This window comes from Rhopilema esculentum, chromosome 5 (genome assembly GCF_057945365.1).
Source record: "Rhopilema esculentum isolate cy_ngs chromosome 5, ASM5794536v1, whole genome shotgun sequence".
NCBI lineage: Eukaryota > Metazoa > Cnidaria > Scyphozoa > Rhizostomeae > Rhizostomatidae > Rhopilema > Rhopilema esculentum.
The window spans coordinates 9,450,759-9,470,521 of record NC_142819.1 but is presented as its reverse complement, the minus strand read 5'-3'; the positions used below and the strand labels follow the sequence as shown (position 1 = coordinate 9,470,521).

Genomic DNA, 19,763 nt, shown 5'->3' with positions numbered 1-19,763 from the left:
GTGAATCAGACCAACAATGAATACTTACATTGTGGATTTTTGTACCTTAAATAGTTAGTGCATCCATGCGGAAAATTGATAGCATGGTGCCTCTACTGTTTGTTTTTTTAAAACATCGTTTTCGTCTCGGCGTGTTTACTTTCTATACCTACACAATGGGTCCTAGGAAACAACCTGTTATAGCTAGGAATAAAGTTTTTATCATCAAAACTTGGTTCTTAAAATTTTCAAGATCAAAATAATTCTAGTTTGCAGCAATTACAAGGATTAAACACAAGTAACTTGTTAAATATTCTTAACTCTCTACAAGAAAATTTGAGAAAGCATGCTATGTTTTAAGCAAAGGACTTCTTGAAACACTTGTCGCTCATTACAAACAATCAAAGAAAATTACTTCTGTATCATTAGTTTAAAGGAAAAGAAAGGTTTGTGCAATTTTAGGGAAAATGCTTGCTCACTTTTCTCGTATTTATCAATAGGTTTTTTTTATCTCGAAGCTAAGGAGGGGAATCTCCTCAAGGAATAGGATAAAACTACAATAAATTTATCGGCAGTCTATGAATATTTAATCCTTTTACGTGTGAAGACGTTGTCACTGAAGAACTCCTATTTCGACTTCGATTATGTCTTGAATGAGATCTCTCTTTTTGCCTACAGATAATCAAATCACAAATAGAAGATTGGCATCACAACAAAAAAAGATATTTCATTTCACAAAGAAGGTTACTTAAAAGTATAACTGGGAATGTATTTTACTAAAAACTATATATTTATCTAATCCACCCGCCAAAGGTCACCGTCTTTTCACTCTCAATAACGGAGGTGTGTGATCTCATGACCTTCAATTAAGTCGCTGTTCTGCAACAAGAAATCGCTTCGCTCAAGCTTACAGATGCAGAATTTTGCAAGAAATTAGCGAAAAATATAAGGAATGGAGCCAAAACCGAAGAATACACACTAAATATGCTCACACTTCTTTGGCTACACTATGAAGTATATTGATACGTACACTGTTTGTGTGGTTTGTTTGTTATTGTTCTCGGGACAAGCCGTTGTAAAAGGCCAGTTTGAACGCTCTACTGATCAAACTTGGAATAATTTTGAAAAAAATGATAAGACTAAAGAGTATAAAAGATGGGTCGATGTAGACGATGAAGAAAGCCTCGTACCACCGGATACGGCAAAATATTCGCAAAGCAACAAAGACCCAACGGACTTTACGAAAATAGTCGAAAATTTTAATAATGGCCTAACAGCAAAGCTGAACTCCTTGTCAACTGATGCTATCTCATCTGAGCAGCTTGGGGAACAAGATGATAGGTACATAAAAGCTGCAGCAGAACAGGCGAACGGTCACTTCGATGGAGCGCATATTATCGCAAGTAAGGTGGGCGATCTAGATAAATACGCACACGAAATCGATCCAGATGTTAACAATCAGATCAAGGCCGCGTTAGCACAAGATGGTAGCAGCCCAGAAGCACTAAACGAAGTAAATATTGCACTTTCGCACGGACTACCCAGTCCTGAGGTCCTTGAAAGTACTAATCGCGCAATACAGACTGAAAACCATGAAGGAAATATCCAGCTGGAGCCACAACAAATCGTTACGCACCCTAAACCAATTCATAAATACGTTGGACAAATTATACACAAAGTCAAACCATCGGAGCATCGATATTTGCCAATGAAGCACATCTTTCTTAAACATGTGCCGCAAATCTTGCAAAGGTTGCGAGTTAGGCCAGTGAGAGTACATAGGCCAAGGATCATTATTGTCAAAGAGCCACACGTACAACATCATCATGAGTACTGTAAGATTCTGTTTCTATTTACAAGTTCTTTGTAATGTTACAATTATCAACGATTCTCTTATGTAAACTAACCTTCTTGAGATTAACGCAAAAAGAACTGAGACATGAAACATTCTTCTTGGTTTGTTAAACAATACAACAATTTTTCATTTCACTATCATCAACTCCTTAGCCGAGGTGGCCCTGGTTGCAACAATGGAATGATGGTCTGTATTCATCCTTCCCGATCTCCAGCCATTCTTATGAAACTAGAACCCCCTTCTCCACTCGATTCTTCAAAGTTTTCCATCCAATTTCCTGTGGTCTCCCCCATCCTCGCCTTTCTTGCATTCCTCCTTCCATCACCGCACTAGTTCATCTCAATGTTAGACATATTAGACATATCACTCATAGGTATAAACATAAAGCCCCAATGGCGTATAATTTGAGAAGTAGGACGGGAAGTCATGCGATGAAATTAGAACTAATGATAATGTTTACGATTAGCTGATTGAGTTTCAGTTACATGCTGTTTGCTGACAGGGTCTTTAAATCAAAGTTACGGTTCCATGTTTTCTGCATTCTGTGCGAAATAGCATTCTCGATGCATTTGCAAATGGTTCTTTTATTCTCTAGATGAAGAGCCAGAGTCTCCGCCCCCGGAGACATCTGTTTGTTCAATAAATCCATGCAGAAATGGCGGAATATGTAATAATGTATTGGGAGATGTACACTGTGTCTGCGCAGAAGGATTCAAGGGGGACAGATGCGAAGGTAAGGCGAAGTTATTCAAAGGCTCTCATTCTACGCGTCTATCATAATAATAGATTGAATTGCAGAGTAAATGGTATCGGATCCGCTTCAAGGTAATGCGAAGTATTTAGCAAGAAACCAGTCTGTTTGATGCTCTTGGTTCTATGTGCCTTTTTCATGGAGGGTATAGAGGAAATTTTTTGAATTTTGCAAAAGTTTTTATTGATATAAGTATAAACAAGAATTGAATGTGGCGTTTAAAAACCCGTTGTTTCTTTGCTTGCAGGTTTGTTGTAGCTTTCTTCTTGAATTGTGCTTGTTTTCATTCCATATTCATTGTACCTATTTGTACACATTGCGAGAAATATTTTTCTTTTAGTGCAAAACACTTGTCATCCAAACCCGTGTAAGAATAGCGGAGCATGTTCGGAATCTGAGCAAGGCTTTGTTTGCACTTGTGTCACGCCGTACATGGGACCCACTTGTGAAGGTATGTTTATCTTGATTTTTATTTTCTAATTGATGTAGCACTAGTACCAAAAACCAACTACCAGTGACGTCGCCTGACCATTCTCGCTGGGGGTGTAAGAGATGCAAAACCATATTTTACCGCAGAAATTCTTTTGCTACATTAATATTTTGTTATAAATTTAATTCTACCGACGAGTTCTCTTAAAGGGTGTACACCCCCCGCACGCTACACTGTACTACTTGCCGTTGATCAACTTTATCATCTTTTGTTAATCATCAGTAACTGATATTGTCTTTGTTTTGCAGCAATCAGCCATTGCCATCCAAACCCATGCCGCAACTCTGGCACGTGTTACGAGAAACAGAATGGCTTCTCTTGCAACTGTGCTTATGGCTTCAAGGGAGCCACGTGCACAGGTAGGTGATAATCAACAAAAGTTTATAAGAAACTTTTCAGCATAAGTCACAGCATTATTTCAATTATGCCAAAACTGTAGATTGATACGTATGCATTGCACACATCAAGCGGGTTCTACTAAACAAGATGCTGAATCATCTTTTACATAAATTGCAGATCTGTTATCGAAATGAAAGAGTAACGTAAGTCACGGCATAAATGAAGCAAAAAATTGTTTAAAAGAAAGATTAACAAAAAAGAATTCTTGCGATTTCATATGTGACCATCTTCTAAACTGTCTTTTGCTCGTCACCAGTTGCATCATTCTGTCATCCAAACAACCCGTGCATGAACGATGGAGTTTGTTCGGAAGATGATGCTAGCTACAAATGCTCTTGCGGCAAAGGGTACATCGGCCCAAATTGTGAAGGTAAGCTAGTATACAACAGAAAAACTCTTTTGTTTCAACCTTTTTTGATACAGAATTTTTGATGAAATGCACTTATGTAAAACTACGAAGTGTAAAACTAGTTGTATAACACTTAGTCAACACAGACCACCGGCTAGCCTTTGTTGATGTGTTTTGAATTTTTTAAAGATAGTTTGTGTCATAAAAGATACTTCTGAATTATTCTTTCTAGATCTCTAAGAATATGAGCCAGTATTTCAAACTTTCTTTGATTGCCTGTCACCTAAAAGCTGCTTGATAATTGCTGTGACTTAAATTTTATTCCAGTTAAGAAATATTCCTGTTCAGTTGACACATGTCAAAATGGAGGAACATGTATGGAAGAGGGAGTGAATGTCATATGTAGATGTTTGGACGACTACAGGGGCAAATTTTGTGAAGGTAATTTATGCTACCTAAGCAAACTGTATATATCGCTTGTATCTGTATCTGTATATGTACACATTGGCGGCACCAAGAGGAGGTAGGGGGGTAATTACCCTCTCCCTCACTTTTGTCGAAACATGGTCTACATATTTCTTTAACGGACTAAAAAGCGCTAGGTAGGGGTAGTTCATGCTTCCTAAGGAAAGTTACCTGGTACAAAACACTTAAACGAAGCAAAAGGGGTGTGGTCTTCATAGTTACGCCCATTACCCTCCAACTCTGCAGTAGCTGGCGCCACCACTGTCTGCACAGTGCCTGATTTATTCAATTCTCTACGGAATAGGTCGTGGTTTGAAACAATCTGTTTGCTCTTTTGGTAATTATCTGTTTGATCAAAGTGTCTTTTGGTAATCTTTTGTGTAGAAACTTCTTCAAGTTTTAAAAAATCTAGACTTTGGCCATGATGGGACAATCATATCGAAGAAAATGAAAAACAAGTCAAAGTCACAAAATGTCGATACCAAATAGGAATTCAGGCCGAGTATTTTTAGGCCATATTTTGACAACACATTTATTTTTATCAATTTTATTTGAGAACACTAAAGAAGGTCACTTAACGCTTTTCGTTGAGTTGTTCTTAACGCATTCCTCAATTTTATGATATTTTCTAAGTTTGAATACGAGACAGCACCATTTCACGTTTCATGATTATTCAAAGCTTGTTCCAATATTTCATCGGTTATCAAGATACAAACCCATCTGAAATCAAAATATCATTTCTTCTTCAGAGCGAATCTTCAAGCCGTGCACATTCACAACCTGTCTATTCGGTGGAACATGCATTGAAATTTCCTCATATGATTTCAAATGTATTTGCCCGAAGGATCGCACAGGGAAGAGATGCACTAGTAAGTTGATTAGTTAAAGGCAATAGCAATGTTGCCCCAAGGCTTTTAGTATTATCGAGTATCAGACCACAACAGGCATGAATTGTGGATATCCGTCTACTACCTGAGATATACTCAAAGCTGTCTGATGATCGCAAAGCATGATACTCAGATTAGCAACTTTGAACCGTCCTGTTCTATACAACAAAAGCGTGTACTACCTGGTAGAAATAAGTAAATTCAAAAGTAGATTCTCAGTTTCTTATTGGGTCTGAAACCAATTTCTCCCAAAAACGTCATTATTCAAAGCAATTAACAAGTTATAGCACTTCTGGCAGGCTCCATTTTGACCAGACGCCCTAAGGATAGTTCTTCTTCAGTCCCAACTTTCAATTGGCTTGGGATGGAGGCAGCCTATTGGGATAACAAAATGAGCCTTAAACAAGTTGTAGTATGTAACATAATATGCAATACGTACACAAATATTTTAACTTGGCTATAAATTGCTTGAAGATTACACGGAATAAAAGAGTCATTGTGCTACATCAAGAATTTATTTTCCGTGCAACCCACTTAATAGCGAGAGAATCCGACAGAAACTACTACCGTAGAAGCGTGATGGCTGCATTATATCATCATATTGTCGGATTATAATTAATCTTGGGGTTGCCTTGAGATTGCAAGCATTTAGAAAAACTTCAAAGAATAAACTTTTTTGTTGCAACTCTTTTGTATATCATAACTCGACACTTCAAGCATAAGTGGGTGTAAATCTCCAGGAACTTGTCTTGAGAAATAACGTAAAATTACATCTATAACAACATTTAATTGCTACTGCTATTAATGTTTTGATTTTTTTTAGAAATTATGTTGTGTATAAAGTTTTACATCATCTGCCTTTTGGAACTTTAAATGCGTCAACGTTCATCTTTTGCGTTTCAGTACCACTGAAAAACCCATGTGATGACTGCCATGCTAACGCAGTTTGCATAAATCATCGATGTTTTTGTAAGGCAGGATACGTTGGGAATGGCTATTTCTGCGAAAGAAGTAAGCTATCTTCACTCAATATTTGCTATTAGTAGAAATTGTGTGAGGGGACCGGATGGAAAACAAATAATTTAACAAAAGTTTCTAGAGCTAAATGCAGTGAGGAGTTGCTCTTTTGTTAAGCAGGAACATCTAATCTGGGATAATCACAATCACTTCTCTACATTTAAAGCCATTGGCAATTTTGCTTCAAAATGTCACTTTTTGAAAAGGCATTCAGCTTTCAGCTTACTTCCTTTTGCTCGTCAGTTTCTTCTTTCCTCTTTATCTTGACTGGTTATGAATGTAAAAAATAGTTAAAAAAGGAAGATAGCATATATGTCTACTACTAAGGTCTGGTTACTGTAACAAACAACAGTAACAAATTCCTGGACCTCTAAGTGGACCATTATGGATATAAGGTCAGCTAAAGATTTAAATGCTATCCCTGCTACTGAAATTAGGGATGCTTATCATTTGCTTTCAATGTAAAGTATTGTTTTATATTTTTTTTTTAAATTTTTTAAATTGTAAATACTTTTAGTGTGGCGAATTATATAATACATAGTTAAACATAAGTATGATATTGTGGACAGTTTGCCTATATATCAAAAACATTGATTTTGAATAAATCTTTTTGTGGCGCAAAATTTTAAATTGGCTTGGTTTAGATCTTGAATTCCAAAAAAATGAAAACTACACAAGCAATAAAACATAGCCCTTATTGTATGAAGAATATATTATCGATTGTAATGTTTTAAAATCTTTGTTAGTTAGATTACTATAAGCTGGTATAAATGTTTTGTTTTGCGCTATCATTCAAATGAAAGTAAATGTCATTTTCGTTAGACTAAGGGCCATTCCGACTTACATTCTTTTAAGCTAAAAACAATTTGACTCTGAGTTCAGCTCACAATGTTTAGTATTTTAGCTACTACTTTCCATATTGCATCCAAGATACAGAAATATGAATGTTTGAAGAATAAACGTGGAATAGTGAAATATACAAAGATGAATTTTGTATCTTAGGCCCAAGTCGTTGTCATCCTAATCCTTGTGAAAATGGTGGTAAATGTGTAGACAGATTTGATTATCTCGGCACGGACGACTCACCATCGACAGGACCAACAAAACATTCGGAAGACGATGGCAATTTCTACTTTCAGCTTCCGCGAAACTCTGGCTTGGATGTTGTCACACCAGTGGATCCAAAATTGTTAAATGAAAACGGAGATACAGGTGGACCGGTGATGGAGAGTGCCGTATCTGTTGTAACTTCGGCTAACAGACGTACATTGCAGAAACGAGGCAAGATGCCTGGCAGACATTCTCAGATTCTTATTGCCAAGAAAAGTGCCATTCCTACTCAAAATAGACCAAAAGCTACTCACAACGGTAAAGTCAAAAAGGGGCATGTGGCATTTAGAAAAAGGTATTCGGATAGCACATGGAGATACGGAAAACAAACAAATTTGAAGAACGAAACTCTTAGCAAAAGAAGTTATATAGTAACAAGAAAGCTTCCTCCGGATGTTGACCAAACTCAGCTTGAGATAGATGGGTTTTATTGCATTTGTCCGGAACACTACAAGGGAAGGAAATGCGAGGGTAAGTCAGAATGAAATTTCTTCTTGCTGATAGTGTTGCCTCACACTATAGCTGCTGCAATCAGGGGTGTAGTGCTAGGGGGGCCCAGGGGCTGATCCCCCTTTGTTAATGCCAAAAATTGACAAATTTCTACTTTTGCTATTGTTTTTCGCAATATTTTGTGCAAGAGCCCGCCTTGTTATTTTGATACCTTTACGCCACTAGCTGCAATCCTATATCCGGAATTGGGTAGAACGGGATGAAGGATAATTTCTTGAACTGCTGGATGCACCAAAAAAGTCAGCTTTTCTAACTTTCCAGTTTCGATTACAGTGCTTGTACTCTGGCAAGTATTGCAAAAGATTCAGCATGCATCAGTTAAATAATTTTGGTGACAATATTAAAAAAATTTTCTGATGTTACTTTTTCTGATAACTCCAAGTAATAACAAAAAAACTAAGTAAAATATTTTTGTGCTTGGGTCTGCCATAGAAACTTTTCTATGCCATTTATTTTTGCCACGTTGTTTTCTTTACAGAGGTTAACGCCTGTCAGCCAAATCCTTGCAAAAATGGAGGCCAATGTGTTGATGTTAATGGTGTCCCAACATGCACCTGCCCATATCCTTATACAGGGACTTTTTGTGAATGTAAGTGTGAATTATTAACTGGCTTCCCAACTAACTGGATTGAATAGACTGATATAAAACGTATTGCTGTTATGCAATATGGAATAATATATGGATGTGTTTTCATGCAATGGATACTCATTTGTTGATTGAGATCAACTTCGATAAGATTAGTGATAAAATGAGATCATCAAGAAAGGATAACCTATAAAATAATCGCACACTTTGGGATGTAGAATAAAACTGTCTCAAACTGCTACTAATGGGATTAGTTGCCTAATAATCGCACAAGGAAAAGAAAGTAAGGCGATAATACTTTATTTTCTCAATGATCACAAAACATATCCATAGATTTGATCTGTTATCTGTTGTAAAAGAAAAGACGAATAATGCTTATTGCTCTGCGTTGTCACTTTTCTGTTAACTCTAGATGTTAAAGTCTTTGACATAATCACTCCCTATTCATATTTCTGACAAAAATTATCAATTATCTTAATGAGAAATCTACGATAGGATAGGAGCTTGTTGTCAAAAGCATAATGCTTCTTTGCACTTGTTACTATTTATCATTTTTGTTTGCGTGTGAAGTCCAATTGTAGACTTAACTTCTGTTAAGTCTAGTTTCTCAATGTACGAAAAATTTTGACGCGTAAATAAATCCGCAGGTAACTGTCAGATTACATTTAAAAGAATCTCTTATCAATATAAATTTTAAATCAAGTGTTAGGTTTTTGTTGATTAAAAATGAGTTTTAGAAAAAGTGTTAAATGTTTGGATTCGAAATATATTTTGATACAGCTTTTGTGTTTGTACTAGCAACCAACAGTTGTGAGCCAAATCCGTGCCAAAATGGTGGAACATGTACAGATAATGATGGGACACCTGTATGCCTGTGTCCGAAGCAATACACTGGTGATAAATGCGAAGGTTTGTCTTTAAAACGTTTATTACCTTGTTTTATGTACGTAAGTAATAGATAGAGATCTGCTTTCAATATGTTTGAACTTCTTGAAGGAAGAAAGCGAGGAAAACAAACAGAAAGAAGAAACATACAAAAAGATAAAATAAAAACTTTTTTAGTTTTCAACGAAGCATGTAAATACAATAATGTAAATACGCTGATATAACAAAATGATTATAGGTAAAAGCCTATTTCATTTAAGCACCAATCTATTTGGACTTTACCGACCACTGGCAATTCAGATGAATGTAACACTAAATACGTTTTTCAAGGCTATAGTCTCATGTTTGAGGACTAGCATGCATTGGGTTTAACGTACCAACAATATTTTCTTATCCATTATTATCAACGGAATTATATAAAATTCCATCGGTTATTACAGATGAAAGCGATGACATAGTTGGTATTAACAACTATGTTACTATTTTGCATAAATATTGACAAAAATATTTTTATATTGGTTATACATGCTATGAAAAACGAGAACTGTATCTTACCTGATCCTTTTTCTTTCACAGTTGACAAGTGCTTGAAATGCTCAAAGGATGCTGATTGCGTCAACGGTGCCTGTATATGCAAGCCTGGCTTTTCTGGAGATGGCATCACTTGTACTCCGACTACCAATCCTGGGGGTGAGTTAGCAGCTATTTTATGCTGGCAGTCCCAGAAGATTTGATGTTTACGTTCTCGTTTTTAACCATATCAAATTTCTCCGTCTTTTTATTGAATCAAGACAGGAAAATATATCAGAGGTAACTTGATAGAAGCTTAAGAATGAATGATTGTAAACTGCGTGGTGACAGTGTTGCAAAGCTATTTCAGCAATATTTTTTAGAGAAAAGCCTCCAAGATTCCTCCAACACTATTGCCTACTTACCTTGCTATATGTCACTTTAGGATCTTGGCTCTTAGCTCTTAAAAGCAAGGCAATGCAACAAAAGCAGTTTCGTATAAGAATTCCGAGACTGTAAGGGCTATGGAGACCAGTAGCTATCCTCTCAAGCTGATTGAAGGATAAATTTCCGTTGCCTTTTGCTAGATAGTTGATAATACTGGGCATCAATCTGATAAAAAATATTCTGAGATAGTCTATAACCTTCCCTTAAACTTTCATTTTCAGCCCCACCCCTAATTTGTTTCCACTTGCCACGGTCAGTTACAGGGTGTAACTTCTACCCTTTTCATAAATTTTTAAATTCAATAAACTCAAATAAATAATAATTTTTCAAGAAACACTAATCTAGTCAAAGTCAATTTTAATCAAGCATTAAATTGAAAGCTGAAATTTTGTTTCTGTACCAACTTGCTAATAAAACAATTTTTTAACCAGAATCAAACGGATGTACATCAAACCCTTGTCAAAATGGCGGCACATGTAAACAGACAGACACCAATGGTGGATATAAATGTAACTGTATTATCCCTTTTATTGGGAAAGATTGTGAGAGAAGAGGTGGTGGAGAAGAGCTTACAACTACCCCATTACCAAAAACAACCCCTTCAAAAGGTAGGTGAATTCGTAAATTCGTGTCCCGACTAACGTTTAATTTTACAGAAACGTTATAAGATCCATTGCCTTATAATTTAAAACTATTTTTACATTTTAGAAATTCAATAAAGGTTCGAAATTATCTCTATCAATATAAGCTTTTCGGTTATAGTATTATTCAGGGAGATATTTTTTGTTTTTTATTTGAAAATATTGATGCCTAGCTTCCTTAAACATTAACTAAAAACTCTAAACATCAAATATGAGGGGGAAATAATTTCCATCATGGAAGCAAGTTTACTATTGTTTATATTTTACCCTATGGTATTGTGTTGTGCTACATTCTTGCAAAATTGCAATCACAACATTTCATTTACAATCACTAAAAACAACAATAAAAAATAAGAATGTTATATTTCTAATGCAATACCGCATAGCTATTTTAACGCTCTCATAGATAAATTGGCTACAGAAGCGCAGCATTCAGAAAGATAATCTGGCTGAAGTGTTTTGCTAATAACTTTCAATGCTTGCAAAAAAGTGAAATGCACTGCGATGTTTAGCTCAGCTTTAGAATGGAAATGATGTTGGAAGGAAATGTTAAACAGCATCAAAACTGTACCATAGTTCCAAGTAGATCAACAATTAGCTTGGTAACTTTACTCAAGTAAATACAACATACGAAGCTTATCAATGAATGGTCAGATTTAGCTTGGGTTAGTTGTTTTAGTGTAAACAGGTCTTTAGGCCATTATAGAGGCAATGAGAATTGAAGCAGTAACGTTTGCTTTTATACTTAGATATCCTTTGTCATCCTAACCCGTGCTTGAATGATGGCAAATGCGAAATAGTTGGTGAATCATTTACCTGCAAATGCAATGTACAATACAAGGGCCCTCGATGTGAAAGTATGTATCATATATTATGTAACTAAATTAATATATGATAAATTTCGTTGCATTAAATAGGAGCTGTATAATCAAGAAAGATAGTTTTGCAAGCTAATTTTAATCTTATAAACGTTATACTGTGCCTGAATATTACTTTATGAATTGTAAAGATCATTATTGAGTATGTTGATTATCTGCAACTAAACGAAAAAATGATTAAGCCTGCGTGCAGAAACTACTGTTTTAACTCGGCTCCTCTGTTTAATTTTTTTCTTCATTTCTGTTGAGTTGAATTAAAACAAACAACGAATTTTTGAGAATCTGCACGCAAGCTAAAATGATTTAGCACTTAAGATAATATTGTCATAGTGATTTTAACCGGAGCAATGTCTTTGGTATGCATCAGGGGTGTATCCTGATATTCATTTTGTTCATACTTTACCTAGCTGATAAATGTATTGAGTGCGATATCCATGCGAGGTGCATAGAAGGCGTTTGTAAATGCAATCGAGGCTACAGTGGTGATGGATTCAACTGTGAACCAGGTACCATATACTTGTTGACATATAAACATTCTAAAATGGTTTCACAGAGACTTAAGCAATGTTTCAGACATGAATCTGTTTAAAATAAGGTCACTTCTACTTAGAATACTTGATCGAAATGACTGTGCTTCTTTCCTGAACACAAAAACTTTTAATTAGTGTGTTTGTATTTCCGTCGAACATCGTTTATGCTTTCACAAGCATTTAAATTTACTTTTATATAAAGATTAAAATCTTAGCGTTATTCCACCCTTTTTAACTTCTCATATCCTTTATATAGAATGATTATAATGAAAGCTGTAATCAACGGATTGGTAAATGCGTTCTAGTGTATTTGAATGACTGAACACACGGGCTGACGACGTGGCACACATGTAGTGTATTTCGTTTAAATTCTTGAACTCAGTTGCAATGCCTTTAAGTTTATACCTGCTTCTTTTTGTGCATCTTGAAATATCGTAGTTATTTTGTCAATCGTCTTTTCTCTCTAATATCACAGTCTGCGAGAATGGCTGTCCCAAGCATGCAAAATGCCAAGAAGGAGAATGCACCTGTAATAAAGGCTACTATATGGAAGAAAACATATGCATACGTAAGCAAATTCTTCAGTTATCATCAGAATGCATCTTTTCCTATTCGATATTTCCCATTCGTTATCTTGTATATAATTGCAGTCTTTGAAAAACTTCACCTTCAACTGAAAGTCTCTTCTAGGAGCAATTGTCAAAAAATGAGCAAGGATAAAGATATATGTAATTTTTGATTTTCTATTTAGTGAATACGAGTTTTCTTATCTATAATAACTTATAATAACATAATAACTTATTTTATCTTTGCATCGTACGCACTTAGAATATTCATGTTGCAGTTCTCAAGATAAAAAGCTAATCACATTGCGAATTCGGTGTTTAACTGATTGAAAATCTCTTTTCCATACTATCTTTTATCTTTAAATGATCTTTTTGCTTTACAGATCCACATCCCGTCGCACCACCACCACCACCGCCGCCGCCGCCATCACCCCCACAAGTCATGATGATACACCACCCACCACCACCACCACCACCACCACCACCTCCTCCCCCACCACCTCCACCACCGCCACCTCCTCCTCCACCACCGCCGCCGCCACCACCCCCTCCACCACCAGCACCTGCTCCTGCATCACCGCCGTTTGTGTTCTATAATCCACCCTCACCACCCCCAGCTCCAATCCCAGTGCCTGCTCCTGCCCCAGTTATGGCTGTGGAGCAAGGTATGGAAGTGATTCCTGGCCAGCCAGCTACACCATCTCATGCAGGTAGTTATCTGTTGCCTTAATTTGTTCCTTAATCGTTTGATTATCGATATTTGCTCATTATATCTATGCCAATTTTCTATATTTGTCGAAAATAGCGTTTGTCATGGTAATTCTTCTACGATGCAATCTTTTATAAACTGAACTTTAAGCAATAAAATTTTACCTTACAGCCCCGCCACTCCCCGGACCAGCACCATCTCCATATGCAGGTGAAAAGTCATTCCCTCGTTTATTTGGCCAAATATTTCGTTGCATAACATTTTAAATAAGTTTAATATTAAAAAAACAATATCAATACAAAATAAAAAAATTTTGAATGATTTGTAAATTTTAGTTTTGATTTGTTTGCAGTTTGGTATCGTTTTTGAAACTGCTTAGAAATATAAAAATCAGCTCTGCTTTTTAATATGATTAACTTTATAGTTTCTTGGGGGTAAATCAATACACAAATAACAAGCAAGGATATTTTCTATGTTGTTTTACGTAGAATTTCTTTTTTTTGTAGAATCATTCCATTTAAAGGGATTGTAAAATAAAAAACAGCAATTCTCGGCAAAATTCTAAATTTTAAAACTTTTGTAACCGGGAGTGGGGGCAACTATTCCTCTTGGAGTTAGGGGCTACTATTATCTCCGGCCAAATATGAACAAAGAATTTTAGAAAACCGCATTTTGTAGCATAGCGGACAAATCTTGATTGGGTGTTAGCGAGATCCCCTTCTTAAGAATCTTCCAGGAAATCCACTACTCACGTTGCTAGAAATTGTTATCGTAAGCTTTTCGTTTCTATTCATTTTGCAGAGGATATAATAATATCGGTCTATCAAAGTCTTGGATGCTGGGCTGACGCTCCTGACTGGTGGAATCCAGAGCACCGGGTCATCCCTTCTATGGAAGGAACTGACAACCGACTAATGGATGAATATAGACTCAGAAAGGATCCCATCGGTAACGTTTCTTGCAACACCTTTTTATCAATGGACCTTATGCCATGCGGCATTGCAAAAGTATAATGTGACATACTTAATCTTACGCTTATAAACATACACAAATATATGAAGACACATATATATGTATACACATATATATGTGTATTCACAAATTACCCATACAAAATACACAATACACATATTACGCATATAGAATATTCATAAACAATAGTTCTGATCGCTCTCAAATGCCTATTTCTTGCCCAATTAAGTGTCTATATCATAGATATTAGAAAAAGGAACTCCCTCGAGTGAATATGAAATTTGTTTGACGCTATTTTGAGCTTCGTTACCAGTAGCTTCATTACCAATAGCTATTTATATAGCTCTTCGGTATTTCTGAAACCTCTCAGAAACATTTAGTGCTAAAATCAAAAAATAATTACTATTTTTAAGTTCTAAACCTGAGTTCAATACCTTATAAAGCAAACACATTCCTAGAATTGAATTAAGGACAATGGTGTTAAATAGTAAAAGCACTACCAACAAAATAATTTTTATTGACTTTGTAACTTATGTTGGAGTTTAGGCCATAAAAACGATGAGAAATGTTTGCTTGTTCTCTCCAATCAGACTAATTACACAATTCATTAGTCGCTAAGAGTGCTGATTTCTTTCATAACAGGAAAGTGTGCAGACGTAACGAAAGAACGTGGTTTTAAAGTATTCGCAGTTCAGAATGGAGGACATTGCCTTAGTGGTCCAAAGTCTGACCACGAGTATACAAAACTTGGTCCCTCGGATAAATGCAAAAACGGGATTGGAGGACCAACAGCAAATGACGTCTATAGACTGTAGTCACGTGGCTATTTGATAAGCCATCACATATGTGATTGCGATCAAGCAATCATGTTAAATCATCCAAATGATTAAACACATTATGTCAGTTTTAGGACAAGGAAGGTATAATGATCAATGAAGCTGATTGACTGGTTTTGTTGTTTATGTTGATTGTTGATTCGTATGATCATGTCCTTCCTGATTGCAATACCTTTTTAAAGTTGCTGCATCTCTCCTTTTAGAAGGCATTGTAAATGCAAATAGTTTTGTACTAGCAAGCTTTTCACTGTGGCAAGCTTTAGATGGTCAAGTCTAGAAAGGGCTTCAAATGAAAAAATTTCTCTGTTCAGAGAGATATTGGGAATGTAGAGACAATCTAGTTTCTTTTTAGGAGCGAATCATATTGTTTTGGATGTAATTTTAGTTAAATTTTGTGTTGAGTATTAACGACAAAATTTTCTTTGTCTCTTTTCATTTTTCAGAATTTTCTTATCTTCTTAAATGGTCTTGAAAAATTTAGCTTTTTAATCAATAGATCAGATTCTAGTTATACTGTAAGCTTCATTTAGTTGTTTAAACCATAATGCAGATTACTTTCTTCCCGAAAGTTATGAAACCCTTACAGCTGTATAATTGTCCTTTTCCTTTGTCAAACGAATAGCTGATATATTTATATTTAGAACTAAAAGCGAATTATATGTTGATCTGCTTTGGTTAAGCTTAGTAATGTAAATATGCCAAGAAGAAGAATTGATGCTATTAAGAGGTAGTTTGTTTTTGTTACAGTAATTCATCTTCCTGTATCTTAATTATAAATTATCTTTAATGAAAAAGGAATTATTTTCCTGAACTTTCTAGTATTCAAATGAATAATATCATAAAAACTAGTTCGGAAAGTCAAGCAAGGAACCTTTAAAAAGGTAATGATTATTCAAGGACTATTCAAGACGACATAGGAATCAAGCAAATAAGTTAGATACCTAATCTCCTCTACAGAGGCTATTGTAAAGGAAGACGGGGAGGGAAAAAAGGAATATGGGAACGACGGAAAAAAAGCAAAAATGGACCAATCAAGTTAGACACTACCCGGGTTTTCTTTCTTTTTCCAGGAAACAGGTTACCAAGGGTTTTTACGGGCTTTGTCCACAAACCACTTCGCTTTGTTGTGACTTCTGGGCATCCAACTTGTGTAATTATCGTGTCTCATTTATGACTAATTTTCAAACTATATCTCATTTATAAAGAATTATAATTTTCAAACTCTATCTTATTTAAAAAGAACTTTTTCAGTAATGTCCATCACGTAAACATAAGAAGTCTTTTTAGAAATAGGGTCAGGCGTAAAAATTTCCTAATACCAAACTAAACTGCTTAATCACGCAATCAGCATTTCCTTTAAAAATATACCGAAGGATAAACAGCCTTATACAAACAAAGCCTCCAAGTTCTATGTTCGCAACGTAGCGTCCAAGATGAAGCGGTTTTTCGTGAACTTTTAGTCATAAACTAGACCATCCGCAAGAATCCTTCAGAATTAGTTTTAAGTCGCCAAATTCCTCATCATTTCAAATCATCCAGATATCACCATTATCCTCATAGGCTGAGATCAGTTTTTCTGACATCATAATGAGTACCTGATTCAAAGGTAGGGCAGTCAGTCCTGTGGTAGAGCAGAGGTTTTACACAAAAATTACGATTTTCATTCGTTTTTTTTAAGAGAACTTTATTACCAAGAGGTTAGATTGAAACGAAATTTTGTTCTATTTCATAAGTCATACAAGATTTGGTAAAATAAGAAAATATGTTTAGACCTTATTTGGATGAAAATTGCCCTGTTACAATTTTGATACGTCACCAAAAATGGAAAATGGCTTTTTATAGGGCATTGTAGTTAAGGCCTATTGTAAGTCGCGCCGCACCGCGCTGTACCAGAGAAGATTTGCTTCGGCAACGGTTCAAAGACTCGACTCTATTTTAAAAGGCAAATTTATATTCGCGCCGCGCAAACCAAATCATAGTTGTGCATTAAACTTTCATTGATAATCAGCTATAAAATGGTGGAAGAGCGAAGTAAAATGAGCAAATCTTGTGAAAGAAATGTTTGCCGTAAGGCAAAAAAGTTTTCTACCTGCAATATTCTGAGGATTACGGGAATGTCAGATGAAAGGTTTAGATATTTTTTAAGATGTTTGCTTTCTTCGAAGTTCTATGAAAATTGAAACTATTGCTTTTTGAATAATGTTCCTTTGCTAAGTAGATGGTTTAGATTGTTGCCGACAGGTAGCGAGCGAATTTTCCATTGAAACCTTAAAAGCCATCACTTTCCTCTTCTGCCGCATCAATTTGCTGCCAAAGAGGGAAAGACAACTAAAATATTTTTTTTACATGATTATATTTTCAGGATGATGCAAGTTCAAACAGAAAAATTTTTCACAACGAACTCTCGCAGAAACTGTCCCTGAAATTTGTGATGGCTAAGCACATTGTCTCTGAGTATAATCAAAAATAGGTTAAAATCCATTTGTTTGCAATTTATCCTATCAGGCACAATTTACATTTCATCGATGTTCTCTTGTTACAATTGTAAACTTTCCAAAAAACCCTCTTGAAGTTCAAAGTTTGTAGCAATAGTTCTCAGCAGATGTTCAAATATCAAAGCTTTGTACATACACGATTGCAAGGCAGAGTTTGAACAGTGTCGCTTGAATGATTATGAGCTTCAAAAATTGGTGAATTTTTTGAGTGCTCTTAAAAGCATTCGAAATAACTATATATGCAGCTGAGCCTATGTAACTAGCTATTTGATACCCCTATTCATTGGCAACTGTATAGTAAAGGTATAAAAGGAAACACTTCGATTTCTAAGAGCATTCGACTACTCTTATTGGTATCGAGACGATCATATTCAAGGTGAGATACTATTTTGATATCTGTTCGACCAATGGCTGTTCTCATTGCTAGATTTCTAGAAATTATTTACAATAACATATTATATTGTTTAATTTGAAGTGTCAATTTTATATTTTAAGGAATCTAAACTATTACCAACGCTTATTCAAAATTTGTCTCAAGAACTAGAATACTAACGAAAATTTTAAATTATCTTCGAAGGGATCATTTTTAGGTTCGTATTTCTTATTATCCTTGAAGTCGAACACAATTTTTTGCTGGAACTGATTTTCTTACTCAAATTCAATAAGAGTTTTGGCAAATTCTTTTTAAGCCTGTTGGAAGACGTTGTACTAACACAGAAAAATGTATAGAATAATAACCAAAGTAAGTTTTTATCCATTTTGTCCTGGAAGAAAACTATAATCATATTTCTCCTTTGACAGATGCGTACACTTCTTTTCGTCCTTATTGGCCTCGTTGCCGTATATGCAGCACCAGCTGCTGAGCAGAATGATATGGAGGAGATGGTAGCAAAGCTTGATACAGAGGGATACTTGTCCCCTGTGGATGTTGATGATGAAGAAGAGGTTCACATGGCAAAGAGACTGGTTTCTGACGAAACCCTTGAACAATGTATGTATAAAAAATGACAATTGCTATAACAAACTAATTGGAGCTGTTGTCCTGATTAGTTTCCTATTGTCAGGGAAAAAATTACGCCCTTTTTATAGGAAACTTAGCTCGTGGTCATAACAATATCATTAAAAAAGCATGTTCTTTTCATCACTTTTAAAGGTAATGTTCCTAAGCTAGGATAAAAAGTCAGACAAGTAAAGAAAAAAACTCGGAGAACATCAAGTGACTTTTCGTATGAATATTCGCTCAAACTTTGCAGAAATTTTAAGTAGAATAGAAATCAGTAATAGCACATGTATGGCGTTCATTTCTAAGTAAACAAATAAATTCTTTAAAAAGATAAATTTTTGAAATATGGATTCTTTCTTATAATAAGGTACTTTCTTTTTCTAATTTTGTAGACAGTCTTTTGCTTTAGATCCAAAATAAAATTTCATTCACATCTCCCCGAGCCTTCCTCCATGCTGGAGAATCTTAAATATCTCAAAGTCCAGAAGGCAAACAAAAATAAAAATTTTGAGCAAATCAGGGCAATACGGGCAGATAAGGAAATTTAATCCATCGTAAACACTTTTTTCTTTTTCAGTACTTTTGGAGAAAATGGAATTCATCTTCAAGATTCTCGGACCTCTTGCACCCGCACAAGTTAAAACTGCCATTAGAAATATTGTCAACGAGAGAAAATCAGAGATCGTCCAAGCCCTTAAGCAGGGTGGAGCTGCTCTCTTCAACATTCTCGTCCAAATCTGGAGGAACGCATTGATGGGTGGTCTACTTGGATAAAAAGTTTAAAAAACTTTCAAAATGATAGTAGTTTTATTAAAATCTATTATTAATATTATTATGTATTTAATTAATTCTTAAAACTGAACTGCGAAAGTTTTCTGACCTATAATTCTTTG

At 35.4% G+C, this 19,763-nt stretch overlaps 2 protein-coding genes across 2 annotated transcripts; both read left to right on the top strand.

Annotated features, from left to right (window-relative positions):
* Positions 1–826: 826 nt before the first annotated feature.
* LOC148960263 (uncharacterized) lies at positions 827–16,183 on the top strand. Its single transcript, XM_089108519.1, has 20 exons — positions 827–1,814; positions 2,430–2,567; positions 2,926–3,036; positions 3,324–3,434; positions 3,731–3,844; positions 4,151–4,264; positions 5,038–5,157; positions 6,079–6,186; positions 7,195–7,773; positions 8,291–8,401; positions 9,197–9,307; positions 9,860–9,973; positions 10,672–10,848; positions 11,631–11,738; positions 12,167–12,265; positions 12,765–12,857; positions 13,239–13,565; positions 13,736–13,774; positions 14,366–14,512; positions 15,179–16,183. Exons 1-20 carry the CDS (start codon positions 989–991, stop codon positions 15,349–15,351), a joined length of 3,720 nt encoding a protein of 1,239 aa, XP_088964645.1. The 5' UTR covers positions 827–988; the 3' UTR covers positions 15,352–16,183.
* Positions 16,184–18,124: 1,941 nt separating this feature from the next.
* LOC135689743 (uncharacterized) lies at positions 18,125–19,732 on the top strand. Its single transcript, XM_065207075.2, has 3 exons — positions 18,125–18,243; positions 18,669–18,858; positions 19,448–19,732. Exons 2-3 carry the CDS (start codon positions 18,669–18,671, stop codon positions 19,642–19,644), a joined length of 387 nt encoding a protein of 128 aa, XP_065063147.1. The 5' UTR covers positions 18,125–18,243; the 3' UTR covers positions 19,645–19,732.
* Positions 19,733–19,763: the final 31 nt, after the last annotated feature.